General features: G+C 43.1%; 1 protein-coding gene across 2 annotated transcripts in view; it reads right to left on the bottom strand.

Annotated features, from left to right (window-relative positions):
- Nucleotides 1-18472, bottom strand: part of LOC122560639 (SEC14-like protein 5) — a 35269-nt gene extending 16797 nt beyond the window's left edge. The window contains exons 1-8 of one of the 2 annotated variants that reach the window (XM_043711492.1): nt 18096-18472; nt 17168-17487; nt 14782-14851; nt 4014-4163; nt 3125-3256; nt 2527-2655; nt 1316-1556; nt 553-665 (exon numbers count right to left, since the gene is read on the bottom strand). In XM_043711492.1, the coding sequence (XP_043567427.1) occupies nt 553-665; nt 1316-1556; nt 2527-2655; nt 3125-3256; nt 4014-4163; nt 14782-14844 (828 nt within the window). In that variant the 5' untranslated portion in view covers nt 14845-14851; nt 17168-17487; nt 18096-18472. Of the gene's footprint in view, nt 1-552; nt 666-1315; nt 1557-2526; nt 2656-3124; nt 3257-4013; nt 4164-14781; nt 14852-17167; nt 17582-18095 lie in introns of those variants that run through there. The other variant, XM_043711493.1, reaches the window with a different exon arrangement.
- Between the last annotated feature and the right edge of the window lie 2604 nt (nt 18473-21076).

Genomic DNA, 21076 nt, shown 5'->3' with positions numbered 1-21076 from the left:
GAGACAATGACAATTGGGAATCTGTTCAGCATCACTTGTTGTTTGTGCTTTTTACAAGAGTATGTCTTCTAATAACATTACAAAGTTTACTGCTGGCACTATGGTATGTATTCAGGTGCTGAGTATAAGAGGGAATGAATTCAAAGAGAACAGACCAATTAAGGGGAAGGTTTAGGGAATAGAGTGAATTTTTAATACAACAGATTAGGAAAGTGCAATCACGTAAACAATATCCAGGTCTCAGCTGCAAAACGTTTGAAAAGAAAATAACGTGTGGGCGATGATTGACAGCTCACTGGAATATCTAAAGACCAGAATGTAATTCTTAGTGTGGATAATCATCAATGATGTTATGGTTCAGGAAACTGACTATCTGTTTTAACACACTTATGAGGTCATGTTTTAATTGCAACACCCATGTCCTCAAGCTCAAAATTTTCAAGACCTAAGGAAATCAGTTTTGCTCACTTATCAACTAATGTTTGATTTGTTTAATTGTATTGACTTTTGTTGAGCAGAGATAGCTTTAGCCTTGTCATGCCCATCACATACCTTGCCTTTGTGTGTTTCTTGGAGCCACTGTCGAAGCTGGATCAGGCAGCTCTCTTGCATGGGGGTCAGTTGCCCCAGGTAGCGTTCAATGTAATCAGCATCGAGCTTGTCGGCTAAAAAACATGGATATATCCAATGCTGACTGTTGTCACTGAAGAATTCAATAGACAATATTATTTATTGCGATCTGTGCACTAAAAAAGTGTCTCATAGGAAGCTATTTTGGAACGTTTAAATCTTAAAATATTTAAACCTGGTCATTTCACTTGAGTTTTCTATCTGCTGATCCCATTGTGCTTTGGCAAAGGGAAGTAATTTTCCAAAGCAAACAGAGGAGTGGGACTACTTGGATCACTCTTTCAAAGAGTCATTGAAGACATGACAGGCCAAGTGACCTCCTTATGAGATGTATCAGTCTACAAGGTTGTTGCTGTAATTCAGATCAAACTGAGTTTCTAGCTTTAAGAATCATGCTCGTGACACACACAAACACAAGGGTATATTGCCACTGTACATCATGCCATTATGCTAGATTAGTCTCATGCAATGAGTGACCCACTGTTTTGCAAAACCATTAACAATTTATATATTTACATATTGAATAGTTGAAACCTATTCAAAGTTGCAACGATAAAGTTTGGTCCTTTGTTCTTTAATAGTGCCAGTAGTTCGCCATACACATTAAACTGTTATGTTTCTATGTTACTTGAAACTTATCTGCCTGGGAAGTGAAAAATATCATACTCTGAGTGCAGAAACCTACCATCTGGTGTTACGGGCAATGTCTCCTGCCCACACAGGCTAGTCAATGGTTCTTTGGTACTGCAATGTGCCAGGAGCTCCGATGACTCTACCCTGAGATCCGGCAATGGTGCCATTGCTGGTCGGCTGTTCTCTGGCATTGTTTCTGTTGTGGCGACAGTCACACGAGGAGTCCAGCGGGGAATGTGTTTGACACCCTGTGCAGTCAGTTCATTCAGGTAGTGTTCAATAACTTCTTTACCCTGAAATGTGACGGAACTGGCTATAAATACTGTGCCTTACATTTCATAAAGGTTTAGATTAGCAGCACTAAAGCACTTTGGGCAACAACCATTCAGCACTGAAACAGTATAAAGTATTTTCCTTATTGCTGCTCACTAATTTACAAACAGCTAAATTGTCATATTCACCCAGAGGATACAGCTTTATCAAGTGTTTATGTCCAGCTCCTGGAATTGAGCCTTTAATCTAGGCTGCAGTACTGAGGAGGTGCTGTATTGTTGGAGCTGCTGTCTTTCAAGTGAGATGCAAAACCAAGGCCTCAATTGCCTTCTCAGGTGGATGTTAAATATCCCACAGTCACAGTTTTAAAGCAGAACAGTGGGGCTCTCCCTGGTATGCTTGATAACATTTATGCTGGAAGCAGCACTACTTACACAGATTTACTGGTCATCCATTCATTTATTGTTTGTGATATTTTGTTGTACCCAAAGTCAAAGAAAAGCAGCATCGAATTCAGCTGCAGTGCCCCTATATCTGAATAACTTGCCATTTATGCTCACTCATGAGAAGTGGGCACTGAGTGTGATGTCCAAACATTGTTGTCATAGGTGAAGTGTATCCTGAATGCAATTCAACAGACTGGACTTGCCCAGTTAAGTCCTGACAAATGTTCTAAGGAGTGGACATGGCCTGCTGATTTAAAGATGTGGCTGAAATCAGCCCCTCAGACAAGTTGAACAGACTGAATGCCTTGAATAGAACTAAACTGCTGGTAAACAGGCAACTCATGTTGTTTGAACCAGAACTAAGTATGCATCAAATCCACTTCAAAAAGGCCAGTACAGACAGAAAATATCCATCAGAGATTCTGGGCTACATTTGAGTCTAGATCCAGTAATGTACTGTCTGTCCACATTCCTGTCAGCCCTCAACTTCCTGCCCTCCAACTCAGTCACTGAAGACAGAGGGTAGAACAGGAAAGTCTCTTACCCTTTTGATGTTGGAGGTGTACTGTCTCATTGCAATCTTTTCCACTGTGCTTTCAAACCCAAAGAAAGATCTGATGTCCAGCGATGCAGACTGCTCAAAACAAGTCCATTCCTCATTGTCAGGATGAACCTGGATAAGGGAAATCAACACAGACACATTTAAAATTAATATCCAGGGAATTCTCCACTCAGCACCAGCACTAGCCCAGCTGCCCATCCATATAAAAACTGTTGGTTCCATTGCATGGGAATAGTACATGCTGACAGTGTTTAGACAATATGCAGACAAACTGTAGGCAGATTAAACAAACTGTAACCAACCAAATTGGAAACCAACAGTAAGTATGATTAGTGTACAAAGTACACCATCTTAATAAAGCATCTTTAACACAAGTAAACATCCCAAGATGCTTCACAGGAGCAATGTGAATATACAACAAAATATGACACTAAGCCACCTAAGGAACTCTTAGGGCAGGCTTTTAAAGAGAGGAGCAGCTCCTCACAGAAAGAGAAAATGATTGAGGTGCACAAAGATTTGGGATTTTAAAATGCAGTGTGATAAAGCATGACTCTTAAATGCAAATTCTGCAACTCACTCTGTAACTGCAGACCTCATTGACGATGACCCTGTTAGAAAATGTCTCATTGTGAGCCTCGATCAGTAGTGTGCGCTCCTTCCAGTTCACTGTGTTCTTCTGTATGAAGGAAACATATTCCACTCCTGCAATCTGCAATCACAGATGGTACACCATAGTCAGACAAGGGAGTATGGCAAGAGTTATTTCAACTTGTTTCATTACCAAGCACAGAAACAAGTCACAGGAAAGCTCAGACAAATCAAACTATTTTCAAACATTGCTTTACCAATCCAAAACTGGAAATACAGCCCAGCCCTGCCCAACATAGGTCATAGAATAATAGAATGATGTAGCAGATAAGGAGACCATTCAGCCTATCATACCTCAATATTTACAAGATGAGATTAAATAATGTTTTGATTTTGAAGTTTTCCTCCTTATTTTAAAATATTTACATGGCCTCACCTATACTTATCTCCTTAGTCTCTTGCAACCTCACAATCTCCAAAGTGCTTTATCTTTGAAAGCTTCATCAAATCAGACCGATCCTATCGCTAATTTATTTTTAGGAAGAAAGTTCTCTTCCATTTTGAAAGTTGCTCTTCTGTCTGCTTTCATTTCCCTCTCAGGCAATGCATTCCAGTTCAGAACAACTTTCTACATGGAAATAAATGTCTGATACTCTCAATCTAGAACAGGTTTAATGTTCCCAGACTAGATCAGATACTCCCAACCCAGCAGGGGTCCAATATTTCCAGCTCAGCACAGATCCATCACTTCAATCTTCATCCAGCAGGAGTCTGATTGATTCCAGGCCAGGTCAGCCAGACATAGCTGTTCTTTGTGAAAGTTTTTCTGTAAGACCACAGTTTGGTGATTACACAAATTGGTAAGAACATACATTCACCTTCTTCAGTAGCCTTGGTGCATCTACATTCAGCTTGCAGCTTCTCTCCACAATGTGCAGTGATTCATCTTCACTCTTGTACTCACTGAGTTTCTCACTACCCAGGAAAACTGGGATCAATGGACACGTTGGGAATCTCTTCTCATAAGCCTGGAATAGGAAGTTAATTCTTCAGAGAACAAGCAAATAAACAGAGCTCAACCCTCTGAATTCCTTGCCACTAATCATCAAATCAATCCTCAATACTCTCAATAGCTGATGAAGATACCAAATTCCCACAGTTCCACTGTTTTGTGTCAGCTGTTTGTTTTTACCAGTGAAGGCCATTCCTCTTGCTGGGGTGCAACTCAACAGTGAGCAGTGGCTGTAACCAAACCCTCAGCAATCTTCTTATGTTTGATGTTGGGCAAACAAGGATAATTTTCTGGTATTTTCAAGATGTTGTGACAACAGTGTTCCCATTGGAAATATCCCTTAATATGTGAATTAAGCGGTAGTGTGGACGAGCAATGGAGAGAGGGAAGTTAGTCCATGATGCCCTGTAGTAGGTATACTGTACCCACCTGTGAGTATCTTCTCAATATTTACAAGCTGAGATTAAACAATGCTTTCATTTTGAAGTTTTCCTCCTTATTTTAAAATATTTCCATGGCCTCACTTTTACTTATCTCCGTAGTCTCTTGCAGCCTCACAGTCTCCAAAAGATGTGTATTCCTTTAATTTTGGCCTCTTTTACATGTCTGATTTTAATTGCTCTGCCATTGCTGGCTGTGCTTTCAGTTACCAGGTGTTTAACTTTTGAACTTTCTCCCTGAACCTTCCTACCTTTATTTCCTCCTTTAAAATGTTCCTAAGGTCTACCTGTTTGTCCACACTTCCAGTCACCTGTCATAATGTCTCCTTATTTGACTCAACTTTCCAGTTTGACAATGGTCCTGTGAAAAATATTTTACTATCTTAAAGGTGTTGCTGCTTTTCTGCCCTGTTCTAGACAGATTAGATTAGATTACTTACAGTATGGAAACAGGCCCTTCGGCCCAACAAGTCCACACCAAGCGCAACCCACCCATACCCCTACATTTACCCCTTCTTACCTAACACTACGGGCAAGAGTGCTCTGGAGAAGAGTGCTCTGGAGAAACATGCAGGGTCACCTGTCTGGCTACACCTCATTCAGTAGCATCTTCACTTTTGCCAGCCATCAAATGGAGGGAAGTTTCATATTGTTCCAGCCCTTGGCCATTTCCCTTCTTTATTGAACCAACTCACTTGGTGATGTCGGGACTATTCATACCCCAAGACCTTTGCAAAGGCAAGACCAGCTGCTTGTGTCTTTGCTACCAACATGTTTACCTCCATCTTCTGTCATTTACCTATAAGTGGCTGTGCCACATTTAATTAATTATACTTCAGCAGTATTTTAGGTTTCCATTAGTCTAGCATTCAGCACTGAATGAGAACATTGCTTTATGGGTCACAATATGTAGTTGATGAGCAAAAATTAGGGACTAACCCTGAATCAGAAACTCGATGAAAGTCTCTGTGTGACAGAATGCGAATCCAATTCTTTGAGCAGGTGACTGGATCTTTATTTGCCTGAGTGATTGTGATTTCTTCACTGGGTGAGGAATGTGGAAAACTGATTTTTAAAAATGTTTTATTAATCTTGTGCTTGTTAAACAAACAAAACACTGCTTTATTACAAACTGTCAATGATTAGACAATATGCTGGAATACCTCATAAAGCTATCCTAACTTGTATCTACATGTGACACAGAATGGCCTGTGTCTGCATGTGCAAGACAGATAGACACAGAGAGAGGCTTAAGCCTGTCAATTTAGATTCACATTGTCAGAATAATTTATGCTAGCATCCTGGCATGATGCCTATTCATTGACAGCTTCTAAAAGAGGAGTGTTTGCTTTATTTAACTTGCACTATGAAAGACAGAAATATAAAAACACTCCTTATGAGTATGGGATAGTGGGGATGAGACAGACTGACATAGCTAATCCTTCTTATTACTGAGAGAAAGCAAATGAAAGCACTGACTGCCATCTGTATGTGTGAAAGAGACATGGACAAAATACAACGTATTGTTTCATAAATATGCCACTTCTACAGTACTGTTGACATCAGATTATAGCCTCTCATCAAATACAGTTTTCTGAGGCTCAGAAAATGTTACTATAAAAGTGAAGGGAGGAAGATGCAACAGAACAATTTGAGATTCTCCTAACTGGTTTACAAGTATGGAGAGAACTGGTAGACTTTTGCTGTTATACGCTAAGATCCTCTCCTCTCCTAAACAAGATGATCGCAGACAATGGATCCCTGTGTAAAGTGCAGCAGGCGCATCTGTTCTGTAGGATGACAGAAGGAGCACATGGCTGTGCTCACAATAGGTTGCTGTGTGATATTTACATACTCTGGGACACAGAGTGGCACTGCTGGCTCTGATTGTTCATTTCGAATAGGTGCCTTGAAAATATCTCCCTCTAGTATTGTTTATGGATACCCAGAACATTCCTGTACCCTGCAAAAGAGGGCATTTCATCATGTATCACTTGAGAAGGCATTCAACCTAGGGATAAAAAGACAAGTGATAGTTGTAGGGGATTCTATAATTAGGGGGATTGATAGTATCCTTTGCAAGCTGGATCAGGAGCCCTGCATAGTGTATTGCCTGTTCGGTGCCAGGGTGCAGGACATCTCTGACCTGCTTGAAAGAATATTGGAGTGGGAGGGGGAGGATCCAGTTTTGTGGTCCATGTTGGGACAAACAATATAGGCAAGGCTAGGAAGGAGGACCTGTTTGGGGATTATCAAGCAGGAGGATCGAAATTACAGAACATGTCCTTGAGGGTCATAATCTCCTGATTACTGCCTGAGCAATGTGCAAATTGGCTTAGGGATAAGAAAATTAGGGACATAAACACATGGCTAAGGGAGTGGCTTAGGAAAGAAGGGTTCCATTTCATGAGGCATTGGCATCAGTTTTGGAACTGGGGGTATCTGTACCGATGGGACAGTCTCCACCTGAACTGATCTGGAACCGGCGTCCTAGCGAAAAGGATAAATACGGTGATCACTAGGACTTTAAACAAGTGAGTCAGGGGGGAAGGGAAAGGGAAAGCAGCAGTAATTATGATTATAAGTAAAAAGGTAAGCAGCAGGAGGGTTTAAGTTCAAGCCAGACTAAGAAAGAAGTAAAAAGGAAGGATAACTGTGGAGATATTAGTAAAGATGTTAGAAATCATGACAGTAAGAAAGATAGCATAAGAGCATTTTACCTGAATGCTCGTAGCATTCGTAACAAGGTTGATGAGTTAACGGCACAAATCATCACGAATGAACATGATTTAGTAGCCATAACGGAGGTATGGTTACAGGATGGTTACGACTGGGAGTTAAATATCCCGGGGTATCAGACTATTTGGAAGGACAGGCAGGAAGGTAAGGGAGGTGGTGTAGCTCTGATATTCAAGGATGACATCAGGGCGGTGCTGAGAGATGATATAGGTTCTATGGAGAATAAGGTTGAATGCATTTGGGTGGGAATTAGAAATTCTAAGAAGAAAAAGTCACTGATAGATGTAGTCTTTAGGCCACCAAATAATAACATCACATTGGGGTGGGCAATAAACAAAGAAATAACGGCGGCACGGTGGTACAGTGGTTAGCACTGCTGCCTCACAGCTCCAGAGACCCGGGTTCAATTCCCGACTCAGGCGACTGACTGTGTAGAGTTTGCACATTCTCCCCGTGTCTGCGTGGGTTTCCTCCGGGTGCTCTGGTTTCCTCCCACAGTCCAAAGATGTGCACGTCAGGTGAATTGGTCATGCTAAATTTCCCGTAGTGTTAGGTAAAGGGGTAAATGTACGGGAATGGGTGGGTTACGCTTCGGCGGGTCGGTGTGAACTTGTTGGGCCGAAGGGCCTGTTTCCACACTGTAAGTAATCTAATCTAATCTAATAACTAATGCCTGTACAAACTAAAATCACAGGGGATTTTAGTCGACATGTCGATTGGTCGAACCAGCTCGGTCAGGGTAGCCTTGAGGAGGAGTTCATTTTGTGTATGTGGGATAGTTTTCTTGAACAGTATGTAATGGAATCGACGAGGGAGCAAGCTATCCTAGATCTGGTCCGGTGTTATGAGACATGAATAATTAATGAGATCATAGTTGGTATCCTCCTGAAAGGAGTGATCACAGTATGGTTGAATTTAACATACTGATAGAGAAGATAAAATCCAATACCAGGGTCCTGTCCTTAAACAAGGGAGACTACAATAGAATGAAGGAGGACTTGGCTAAAGTAGACTGGAAATAAGTATTTTATGGTAGGACAGTTGACGAGCAATAAAGGACTTTCAAAGCAAATTTTTAAAGTGCTCAGCAAAAGTATATTTCAGTGAAAAGAAAGGACTGTAAGAACAGGGGTAATCTGCCATGAGAGTCTAAGGAAATAAGGGAAGCTATCAAATTGAAAGAGAAGGCATACAAAGTGGGCAAAAACAGGAGGAAACTAGAAGATTGGGAAAACTTTAAAGGTCAACAGAAAGAGCTGGAAAGTAAGATAGAACATGAGAAAAAAACTAGCACTGAATATAAAAACAGATAGCGACAGTTTCTATAAATATACAAAAAGAAAAAGACTGGCTAAAGTAAACGTTGATCCTTTAGAGGATGAGAAGGGGCAGTTGGTTATGGGATATGATGAAATGGCCGAGGCATTAAACAGGTATTTTTTATCGGTCTTCACAGTGGAGGAGGATTGATGAGGGCAGAGCAGTAGATGTGATCTATATGGACTTTAGTAAGGCGTTCGACAAGGTTCCCATGGGAGACTGGTTAGCAAGGTTAGATCTCATGGAATACAGGGAAAACTAATCATTTGGATACAGAACTGGCTCAAGGGTAGAAGGTGGTGATGGATTGTTGTTTTCCAGTCCGGAGGCCTGTGACCAGTGGAGTGCCACAAGGATCAGTGCTAGTTCCGCTATTTTTCATCATTTATATAAATGATTTGGATGTGAACATAAGAGGTATAGTTAGTAAGTTTGCAGAAGACACCAAAGTTGGAGGTGCAGTGAACAGCGAAGAAGGTTATCTTGGATTACAACAGGATCTTGATCAGATGGGCCAACAGGGTGAGGAGTGACAGATGAAGTATAATTTAGATAAATGTGAGGTGCTGCATTTTGGGAAAGCAAATCTTAGCAGGACTTATGTGCTTAATGCTAAGGTCCTAGGGAGTGTTGCTGAACAAAGAGCCCTTGGACTGCAGGTTCATAGCTCCTTGAAAGTAGAATCGCAGATAGATAGGATAGTGAAGAAAGCATTTGATATGCTTTCCTTTATTGGTCAGAGTATTGGGTACAGAAGTTGGGAGGTCATGTTGCGGCTGTACAGAACATTGGTCAGGCCACTTTTGGAATATTGCAGACTGGAAAACAGCAAATGTGATGCCACTGTTTAAAAAGGGAGGTAGATAAAAGATAGGGAATAATTCTGGTCTCCTTCCTATCGGAATGATGTTGTGAAATTTGAAAGGGTTCAGAAAAGATTTACAAGGATGTTGCCAGGGTTGGAGGATTTGAGCTATAGGGAGAGGTTGAATAGCCTGGGACTGTTTTCCCTGGAGTGTCGGAGGCTGAGGGGTGGCCTTATAGAGGTTTATAAAATCATGAGGGGCATGGATGACATAAATAGACAAAATCTTTTCCCTGGGGTGAGAGAGTGCAGTAGTAGAGGGCGTAGTTTTAGGGTGAGAGGGAAAAGATATAAAAGGGACACAAGGGGCAACTTATTCATGCAGAGGGTGGTATGAGTACAGAATGAGCTGCCAGAGGAAGTGGAGGAGGCTAGTACAATAGCAACATTTAAAAGGCATTTAGATGGGTACAGAACATAGAACATAGAACATAGAAGAATACAGCGCAGTACAGGCCCTTTGGCCCTCGATGTTGCGCCGATCCAAGCCCACCTAACCTACACTAGCCCACTATCCTCCATATGTCTATCCAATGCCCGCTTAAATGCCCATAAAGAGGGAGAGTCCACCACTGCTACTGGTATATGAAAAGAAAGGGCTTGGAGGGATATGGGCCAGGTGCTGGCAGGTGGGACTAGATTAGGTTGGGATGTCTGGTCAGCATGGACCAGTTGGACCGAAGAGTCTGTTTCCATGCTGTACATCTCTATGACTCTCTGATTCTAGGACACTATGAACATGCCAGTAATTGACAAAGAGATGAAGGTAGGTGAGGATTGGAAACAATCGTTATTACAGAAGAGGTAGTATTGGGCAAGGTAATGGAGCTAAAGATAGACAAGTCTACTGGTCCTGATGGAATGCATCTCAGGGTGCTAAAAGAGATGGCCAGAGAAATAGCAAGTGTACTGGTGGTAGTATTTCAAAATTTGCTGGACTCTAGGTCAGTTCCAGCAGATTGGAAAACAGTAAATGTGACGCCACTGTTTAAAAAGGGAGGTAGATAAAAGATGGGGAATTATAGACTGGTTAGCTTAACCTCTGTAGTGGGGAAGATGCTTGAGTCTATTATCAAGGAATAAATAGCAAGGAATCTCGATAGAAATTGTTCCGTTGGGGAGACGCAGCATGGGTTCATGAAGGGCAGGTCACCTTGACAAATCTTTTGGAATTCTATGAAGACATTACGACAAGGTGGACAACGGGGAGCCAGAGGATGTGGTTTGCCTAGATTTCCAAAAGGCCTTCAACAAGGTGCCGCACAAGAGGCTGTTGCATAAGATAAGGATGCATGGCATTATGGGTAAAGTATTAGTATGGTTAGAGGATTTGTTGGCTAACAGAAAGCAAAGAGTGGGGATAAATGAGTGCTATTCTGGTTGACAATCAGTAACGTGTATTGAGTACAGGAGTTGGAAGGTCATGTTGCGGCTGTACAGGACATTGGTTAGGCCACTTTTGGAATATTGAGTGCAATTCTGGTCTCCTTCCTATCAGAAAGATGTTGTGAAACTTGAAATGGTTCAGAAAAGATCTACAAGGATGTTGCCTGGGTTGGAGGATTTGAGCTATAGGGAGAGGTTGATTCAGCTGGGACTGTTTTCCCTGGAGTGTTGGAGGCTGAGGGGTGATCTTATAAAGGTTTATAAAATCATGAGAGGCAGGGCTAGGATAAATAGACAAAATCTCTTCTCTGGGGTGTGGGAGTCCAGAACTAGAGGGCATAGGGTTAGAGTGAGAGGGGAAAGATAAAAAAGAGATGTAAGGGGTAACTTATTCATGAAGAGGGTGATACATATATGGAATGAACTGCCAGAGGAGGTGGTGGAGGCTCATATAATTGCAACATTTAAAAGGCATTTGATTGGGTATATGAACAGGAAGGGTTTGGAGGGATATGGGTCGGATGCTGGCAGGTGGGGACTAGATTGGGTTGGGATATCTGGTCAGCATGGACAGGTTGGACCGAAGGGTCTTTTTCCTTGCTGTACATCTCTAAGACTCTATGACTGTATGAGTGGTGTGCCTCAGGGCTCGGCGTTGGGACTGCAATTATTCATAATTTATATAGATGATTTGGAATTGGGGTCAGATGCAGTGTACCAAGATTTGCAAATTATACTAAGATGAGTAGCAGAGCAAAATGTGCAGAGGATTGTGAAACTTTGCAGAGGAACATAGATCCTTTGGGGGAGTGGACAAAGGTCTAGCAGATGGAGTACAATGTTAATAAATGTGAAGTCAGCTATTTTGGAAGGAGTAACAGTAAAAAGGATTATTACTTAAATGGTAAAACATTGCAGCATGCTGCTATGCAGAGGGACCTGGGTGTCCTTGTGTATGAATCACAGAGGGTTGGTCTGCAGGTACGACAAGTAATTAGGAAGGCAAATGGAATTTTGTCCATCGTTGCTAAAGGCATAGAGTTTATATGAGGTTATATTGCAGCAGTACAGGGTGCTGGTGAGGCCATACCTGGAGCACTGTGTATAGTTTTGGTCTGCTTACTTGAGAAAGGATGTACTGGCACTAGAGGGGGTGCAAAGGAGTTTCACTAGGTTAGTTCCGGAGTTGAGAGTGTTGGCTTATGAGGAGAGACTGAGATTATATTCATTGGAATTCAGAAGAATGAGGGGCGATCTTATAGAAACATAAAATTATGAAGAGAAGAGCTAAGATAGAAGTAGAGAGAATGTTTCCATTGGCAGGTGAAACTAGGACAAGAGGGCATAGCCTCAAGATTAGAGGAAGCAGATTTAGACTGAATTAAGAAGGAACTCCTTCACCCACTGAATTCCTTGCCCACTGAAGTAAACATTTTTAAAGGTAGATTCTTTCTGAACAATAATGGAATTAAAGGATATGGTGAGAGCATGACGAAGTGGATCTGAGTCAATGAAATTATCAGCCATGATGGCGCAGCACACTCGAAGAATCAGATGGCCTACTCCTGCTCCTAGTTCCTATGTTCTTACGTTTATGATAGCTCAACTAAAGCTGAGTTCACCCTCAACCAATTTCCATTCAGTTTCCAACGGGATTGACTACAATTTGTTATCAGTGTGGCTCAGCACCAAACTCAGTCATGCATTCAAGGGTTACCAGGTTAGGTCCAGTTACTGAAAGTAGAGCAGACTGAAACTCACAATTATTCTGATTTTCAGGTGTTCTATATCACAGGACTTGTGCTGGGTCAGGCTCAAAAATCTTGGCTGCTGGCATCACGGGTTCAGTACAGGATCAGAATGTACTATGTAAAGGCATGCTTTAATAATCAATATTTACTGAAGATTGGTAACTTCCACACCCTTTCTCTTTCGTTCTTAAAATATTTTGCTTACAAGATATCTTGATCACAATATTAAGGTTGCTAAAAGGAAGAGTTACTGAATGACAATGAGACAGAGTTAAGGCTAATATTAGTAGAGAAACAATCAGAGACACAGGATACTGGGAATGTGAGATTACTGAGTTACAGTGTGAGGAGGCTAGATTAATATCAGTACAGAAGGTCAGTGACACAGGGCACTTGAGATGTGAGGTTATTGTGTATCCATGTGCAAGAGGATCAAATCAGTAGTGATACGATCAGCGACATAGGGTCTGGGAGAGTATGTGGGAATGGGAGAGTGTGAGGGAATAGGAAAGTTGGTGGGAACTGGAAAAAAGGATGAAAAAAAGTACTTCGCTTTTAATATGTCAGATAACGTTTTCACTCAAAGGGAATGAAAAAAATGAATTTATGTAGCACCGTTCACAACTTCATGAGTCCCAGAGTGTTTCAAACCCAATTAAGTACTTTTGAAGCATGATAGCTGTTCTAATGTAAGAAGCATGTATGTAAAGTGTCTGTTTTTTACAGTGAAAGACATCAAGTATTGAAAGGTATTAGCTTGCCTTTGGTTCAGGAGAAGCAAGAATTGTTTTTTTTGTTTAAGAAAAGCTAATAGATTGGAAAGCTTTTGTTGGCAGTTTTCAGGAGACCAAGGTTCGATGAGGTTAAAGTCAGTTCAACACAGTTATGAAACATTCAGTGTTAGGGTTTTAATTTTAAAATTCTAGACCAGAATTGTATGGTTAGAAACCTGAAGGGATTCTTTGAAGCTAAAAAGATTTCAGCTCAGTTATGTAAATGATCAAGGAGAAGGACATTAAACTCTTAAGACTGGTACTGAAAGAAGCAATTAAGTGAAACCTGTAAATGGAACAGAAAAGGGAACTCTCTCTGATATATAAATAGACAAAAATGATAGTGGTGAGCTAGATGGGATTTTTGTCTTGAAGAGTGTTTTAAAACCTTACAAATTTTGTTACATGTAATTAACTTGAACTGTTCTATTGCATCTTAATTTCTTTTGTGCTTTATTGTTAAAACCAAATCTGCAGCATTACATGATATTTTTCACTGAAAAACCATCACATCGATTAAACCAAAATATGATCTATAAAGCAGAATTTCAATCTGGAATCTAACTTGCCCATTAGGAATATCAACAGAGATCATAACAAATGTCACAGCCTATCTATGCATAGCAAGCTCCCACAAACAGTCATGTAATAATGACTAGGTAATTTGTTTGTGCAGTGTTGAATGAAGGATAGATAAGGGCCTGAAGACACCAGGGACACCTGCCCTGCTCTTCATTAAAATAGTACCATGAGATCTTTTCCATTCAAATAAAACAAAGAACCGCGGATACTGGAGATCTGAAACAAAAATGGAAATTGCTGGAGAAACTCAGCAGGTCTGGCATCATCTGTAGGAAAAAAGGAGAGTTAACGTTCAAGTCTGGACTCAAAATGTTAACTTTTTTTTATTTATCTGGGAAGACAAACAGGGCCTCAGTTTAATATTGCATCTGAATGATGTCACCTTTCGCAGGATAACTCTCCCTTAATATTGCAATGGAATGTCAGTCTAGATTTTTTTTGATTAAGTCTCTTGAATTTACCACAGCTGACTAAAACACAATGATTCTATTCATTGAACTATGGCCGACATGCCAAATATGCTGTGGAATAAGTTAACTGTGAAAGACAATGATAGTTTGGGTTACAGAGTCAATTCGATCTATTCCTGTAACGAGCAAAATCAGAGGATATGATGGGAAGGTGAGCTTATCAATTACAGTTAAAATGTTTGTTGGACAAAAGGCCTTTACTTCTATTCTTAATTTCATTGAGCTAACAAGAACCTGTTAATTCCTAAGTACAGAAAGTGTCTTGGTGAACTAGCATCAGGGCATCTAATGTAATTATACTAACTCACCGCCATCACCATCTCAAATGTATACTTGTAGACCCGCACTGGAGATTGATATTTCTGCACCATCTTCTCTCTGCAATTTCAAACAAATCCATCACTACATAAATATAGACTGAGTCAAATTCATCATTGCTTGCATTGACTAATATTCTTACACATCATATGGCTGCTTTTAAGTTGGCTGACTCCCTTTCTTCCCAAGATTAAAGCAAATGAAGCTAACCCTGGTAGGCATACAGAATCACACAGAAGCCTGGGCAGATTGCATCTATGGTGTTACAGTCAGCTCTGCAATACCAAGACAACATATGGGGACTGTCAAGTCACTGAGGTGATGCAGAGAGACAGGGATTATCATCAGCTTTTAAACCCAGCAAAATAAAGTCCAACTTTAGAATAAAACATTTATGTAAATCGTCTTAAGTCTTCTCCTGAAATGTGTTGCCAGGCACCCCAGAAATGAACCAGTGACCTTGGGCACAGTGAGTAGGAAATATTTTTGTAGATTTTTATTCAACCAGCTGCGCGCAGTGAATAACTTCAGTCTTTTTGCATCCTACATTTAATTAAATTTTGTGGAACATGGACTGTTTCCCAGAAAGGCAGCCAGGATAAATTTGCAAAAAAAAAAATCAAAGGCTCCAATCCTGGACCTTTAAATAAACTAAAATTCAACCACATTTTGTCTTCCATTAAATTATTTGTTATTTTCTTTAGAATTGGAATCACTAATGAGACCCCTGGGCAGGACCTTCCCTTGACTAAGGTCCTCACCTGGATTAGGACTTTCACCTCAGCATGCCCTTTACCTAGGTTTGAACCTCACCTGGTCAGGACCCTCTGCAGGTCAGGACCCTCACCTAGACAGGACCCTCCCCTGGTCAGGGCCCTCACCTAGACAGGTCCATCCCCTGGTCAGGACCCTCACCTAGACAGGACCCTCCCCTGGTCAGGGCCCTCACCTAGACAGGACCATCCCCTGGTCAGGACCCTATCTAGACAGGACCCTCCCCTGGTCAGGGCCCTCACCTAGACAGGACCATCCCCTGGTCAGGACCCTCACCTAGACAGGACCCTCCCCTGGTCAAGGCCCTCACCTAGACAGGACCCTCCCCTGGTCAGGGCCCTCACCTAGACAGGACCCTCCCCTGCTCAGGACCCTCACCTGGTCAGGAACCTCACCTAGACAGGAACCTCACCTAGTCAGGAGCCTCTCCTGGTCAGGACCCTCTGCTGGTCAGGTCCCTCACCTGTCAGGACCCTCACCTAGACAGGACCCTCCCCTGGTCAAGAACCTCACCTGGACAGGACCCTCCCCTGGTCAGGGCCCTCACCTAGACAGGACCCTCCCCTGCTCAGGACCCTCCCCTGGTCAGGACCATCACCTGGTCAGGAACCTCACCTAGACAGGACCCTCACCTAGTCATGAGCCTCCCCTGGTCAGGACCCTCACCTGGTCAGGACCCTCACCTGGTCAGGAACCTCACCTGGTCAGGACCCTCACCTAGACAGGACCCTCACCTAGACAGGACCCTCACCTGGTCAGGAGCCTCACCTGGTCAGGACCCTCATCTAGTCAGGAACCTCAACTAGACAGGACCCTCACCTAGTCACGAACCTCCCCTGGTCAGGACCCTCCCCTGATCAGGAACCTCACCTAGACTGGACCCTCACCTGGACAGGACCCTCACCTGGACAGGGCCCTCATCTGGTCAGGACCCTCACCTGGACAGGAACCTCACCTAGACAGGACCATCCCCTGGTCAGGAACTTCACCTGGTCAGGGCCATCACCTGGACAGGACCCTCACCTGGTCAGGACCCTCACCTGGTCAGGACCCTCACCTGGACAGGAACCTCACCTAGACAGGACCATCTCCTAGTCAGGAACTTCACCTGGTCAGGGCCATCACCTGGACAGGACCCTCACCTGGTCAGGACCCTCACCTGGTCAGGACCATCACCTGGACAGGACCCTCACCTAGTCAGGACCCTCACCTGGTCAGGACCCTCACCTGGACAGGACCCTCACCTGGTCAGGACCCTCACCTGGTCAGGACCCTCACCTGAACGGCCCTCACCTGGACAGGACCCTCACCTGGTCAGGACCCTCACCTGGACAGGACCCTCACCTGGACAGGACCCTCACCTGGTCAGGACCCTCACCTGGACAAGACCCTCACCTGCAGCAAACTAAAGGAGGATAAAACAGAGAACTCGGCCTCGAAGACTCCAGTCCAAGAATCGTTCATGGAGTTGTTTGTGTGAAGGGCTCGGCATTGCCAACCTACATTCCTTAGCGGAGGCAGCGGGTTGCTACTTGTAAGAGATCTTGTTCTCTTCACTCTGTGGATTTGGCTCATTTAACTCTACTCGCGCACAGGCCTCACCTGAACGGGAATCAAACTTTACCAAGTTCTCCGGGTCATCAATCTCTCGAAATGATTTGAAAGTTTGTTCCAATATCCCAGTTCGGATCAGAGGCTATTGAGCTGAAAGGTTTACTCTGCTCCTCTGTCTGTTGATGCTGCCTGACACACTGAGTGTTTCCAGCATTTTCTGGCTCTAAATTCCCATTTTCTTAATGCCTTCAATTCGAGTCCCAATGTCCCCCAAACACTCCCGTCTCATTACTTTCCCAATACGAAGGCTCCAAAAGTCCTAAATGGTTTCCTCTTGGAATCTCGGTCTTCAATTCCCTTCATGTTGGCTGAAACAAATGTATCAACGACTTCAAAGTAACACGGAGTTGCGATCGGTGGCAACAGAGCTCACTTCTAAAACCTGCTACATATCCGGGGATAAGAGCAGCCGGCGAGTCCTTACTTGATTTTGGGCCATTAGCTCCGCCCTCAGGCAAGCTGATATTGGGTGGTAAATGAGCTAATCTCGGATAGGGAGTATGTGTCTATGTGTGTGTGTGTGAGAGAGAGAGAGAGAGACTGTGTGTGTCTCTGTGTCTGTCTATGTGACTGTATGTGTCTGAGTGTGTGTGACTGTGTCTGTGACTGTGTCTCTGTGTCTGTCTGTGTGACTGTATGTGTCTGAGTGTGTGTGACTGTATGTCTGTGACTGTGTGTGTCACTGTGTGTCTGTGAGTGTGTGACTGTGTCTGCGAGTGTGTCTGTGTGTGTCTGTGTCAATGTGTGTCCGTGAGTGTGTATGTGACTGTGTCTGTGAATCTGTGTGTCTGTATCTATGTCTGTGTGTGTGTCTGTGAGAGTGTGTGTGACTGTATGTGTTACAGTGTGTGAAACGAAACTCTGAGCGCACCGGGACAGAACGCGCCGAAGCCCAGCGCAGAGCCCGTTTCCTTACCAGAAAAAGCCGAGCTGCCTCAAAGGTTACTTCCAAGCCTGACTGCTGCTGTTCTGTGAAACGACAGACAAATGGTGACGGCATTTCAATCTCGCCGCTTTCTCCAGGTCGGCTGTTGTTCTTTGTACAAAGTCAGGAAGAATACAGTACATGTTCGCCAGTCCCGAATTCGCCTCTGAAATAGTTCACTTGTCCCACTAACACCAGGAAAAGGTAGGGTTCGGATTCAAACGAGTGTGATTTGAAGTCAGTCTAGAAAGAGACAGGCAGATTTCCAACGCAAATTGCGACAGCAACAGTGACTGCTGCTCGGATTAATTGATTGTAGTTGTGGATGTGAGGCTTTCGCAATATTGCATGCATCAGCTCCACAACACAAAAGCACCTCGCTTACCCAGGGCATGGCCGATACTCTTTCACTGGGAAATATTTCAAAGGGAGCTTCGCTGTTGGCATGAAGTCGCGTTTGGTAATTCTTACAACGACCAAACTCCCCAAACCGATCTACCCACCCCGCCCCATCACCATGGAAACGGCACTCCAAACGTGTTTGCCAAACAGTTTCCTTTTTGTCTTTAATGATTGAACGTGTCAGACTCCCAGGAGAAGTGCAGTTCCTCTTCGCCATCTGTTCCTTATTGTACACATCCCACCCTCCAGGTCACTTCACATTTGTTCCAGCCAACATGAGACAGTTCATAAATTTGCACAAAGCATTTCTGTGGGAATCTACAGGAGTCTCTTCTACTGATTTCTTTGCTAATGGAGGTGTTATCTTGCTGCAGGAATGCAGTTACTGCTCACTCTCTGGTACTTTGCCTGCACTTCCTTTCCCAACATGATCTGGGTTTACTTCAGCGACAGTCAGTTCCATTTTCTCCTCAACAAGCACCCGCATTGTTTTAGGGAATTATCTCGATAGCGATCAATACAGGGTGCTGGGACACCCGAAAATCACGGCAGTTAGGGCCGGGAAACCAGCCACAATCATTCTGGTGAGTGATCTCAGCCGAAACGGTGGGGTAACGGGGCGACATTTACGCTGGAGAAACGAGAGGAGCCGTCAGAGAACTGCAGAGATTCCCCATGATATTTGGCTCAAAACCTTATGATATTTGAAGGCTGTCCAATGGTAATACGAAAAGTTAACTATAACAACATGGTTTAATTCGATTCCAAATACAGATATTCAACAAATGTAATAATGTCTACAAGTACTCTAACTTTAAACATTTAAACGTCAAGAACATAGAGTTCTCCCTCAGACCATGAGAGCTGTGCACAGTGCGAGGAAGTCATTAGATCTCCCCATTCCTATCCATCCACAGGTACAGTGCTTAGTCAGGAAGTTATCCCAGCCTTAGTTTCACTCGCTCAGTTCCAGTACTTACATGGTTAATTTCACTTGGTCTCCTCGATCCAAAATGTGCAGAGTTACTCTTGGTTCCAGTAACTATCGGTTGGCAGGGCTGCTTCAATCTGAGCACACCGAGGCAGCGCCGGCAGCAGCTGGGTCTGCCCTGAACCGCGAGGAACCACAAATGGACGTGGATCCTCTGAACACATTCTCTGTTCGAAATGCGTGCTTATTGTCTGGTGAAGCTGAGATATTAACCTAACTCGCCTTGATCTCAAGGGGATTCTTTTGTGCAACCACTAACAAGCAGGGCGCCTGGGTGAGTTGCCCCTGCAGTCCCTCATGCAGTCTCATACAAGTTAGCGTATGTTGGTGTTCCCCTCTCCACAATCAGGATGCATTGCTGGCTCATTTCCATCTCAGTCATTACATCACTCGACTCCGCAATTAGTAGCATCTCAGTTTCAAAGCGAGCTCCAGTGATATTCTATCCACTAAGCTGTGCGATCAAAGCCAAAACTAACAAATTCGAAAGGTAACAGCAACCCAAGGCCTAGCTTCTGCTATATACTGTATAGTGAACCCAGGTTCCCCACTGCCCAGTTTTCGAATTCGTGATACATGTTGTCAAGGGAGTGACCAAACTCTCATTTAAAAACGTGATGTAGAGGTGCCGGAATTGGACTGGGGTGGACAAAGTTAAAAATCACACAACACCGGGTTATAGTCCAACAGGCTTATTTGGAAGCATTAGCTTTCCGAACACTGCTCCTTCATCAGGTGGCTGTGGAGCACGATCATAAGACAGAATTTATAGCAAAAGATCACAGCGTCAAACAACTGATACCATATGTTGAACAAATCTAGATTGCTGGTAAATCTTTCATCTTTTAGAATGGGTTGCAGGTTCCGATTCATTAATATGTAAATCCCAGAACTTCTGTCAAGTCACATTCTCCAGCCAATTTAAAGTCTTATAAAAAACGTGACATCTCAGCTCAGACCATGCATTAAAGGTGTCAGATTAGAGTCTGTCTGTATCCCAATCTTGAGTCAGACTGGTTCTATTTCCAATGTAGGAATTTATAACATGTTATATGGATTGACTGTCTGCAATGACTGCCAGCAGACTGTGCGCTTTTTGAACAAGATGGAATGTATCTGCAATTACAATTCTGAAAATGCAAATTCATCCCAAATGCGTGTGTGTGCATGTGAGTGTGTATGAGCGTGACAGAGTAAAGGTCTCTGAGAATGTGTGTGCGTGCATGTCACACTACAGGTGACCCCACCATTTACACTCACACACACACAAACAAACATACACACACTCTTACATACTCACACACACATGCAGACCCTCTCTCAGACACACACATACATCCCCCATACTCATACCCACCCACACACCCTCTCACAGACTTATACTCCGTCACACTCATGCACACACTCAACCAAGCATGTACACACACTCATACTCACTATAAACACACACACACATTCTCTCTCTCTCTCTCTCCCTCTCACATGCAGGCACACACACGTATAAGTCTATGGGATGAATTTCCACTTTCAAAATTGTACTTGCAGATACATTCTATTTTGTTCAAAAAGCACACAGTCT

This window comes from Chiloscyllium plagiosum, chromosome 21 (assembly GCF_004010195.1).
Source record: "Chiloscyllium plagiosum isolate BGI_BamShark_2017 chromosome 21, ASM401019v2, whole genome shotgun sequence".
NCBI classification, from domain to species: Eukaryota; Metazoa; Chordata; class Chondrichthyes; order Orectolobiformes; family Hemiscylliidae; genus Chiloscyllium; species Chiloscyllium plagiosum.
This window is presented reverse-complemented; position numbering and strand designations above follow the sequence as displayed.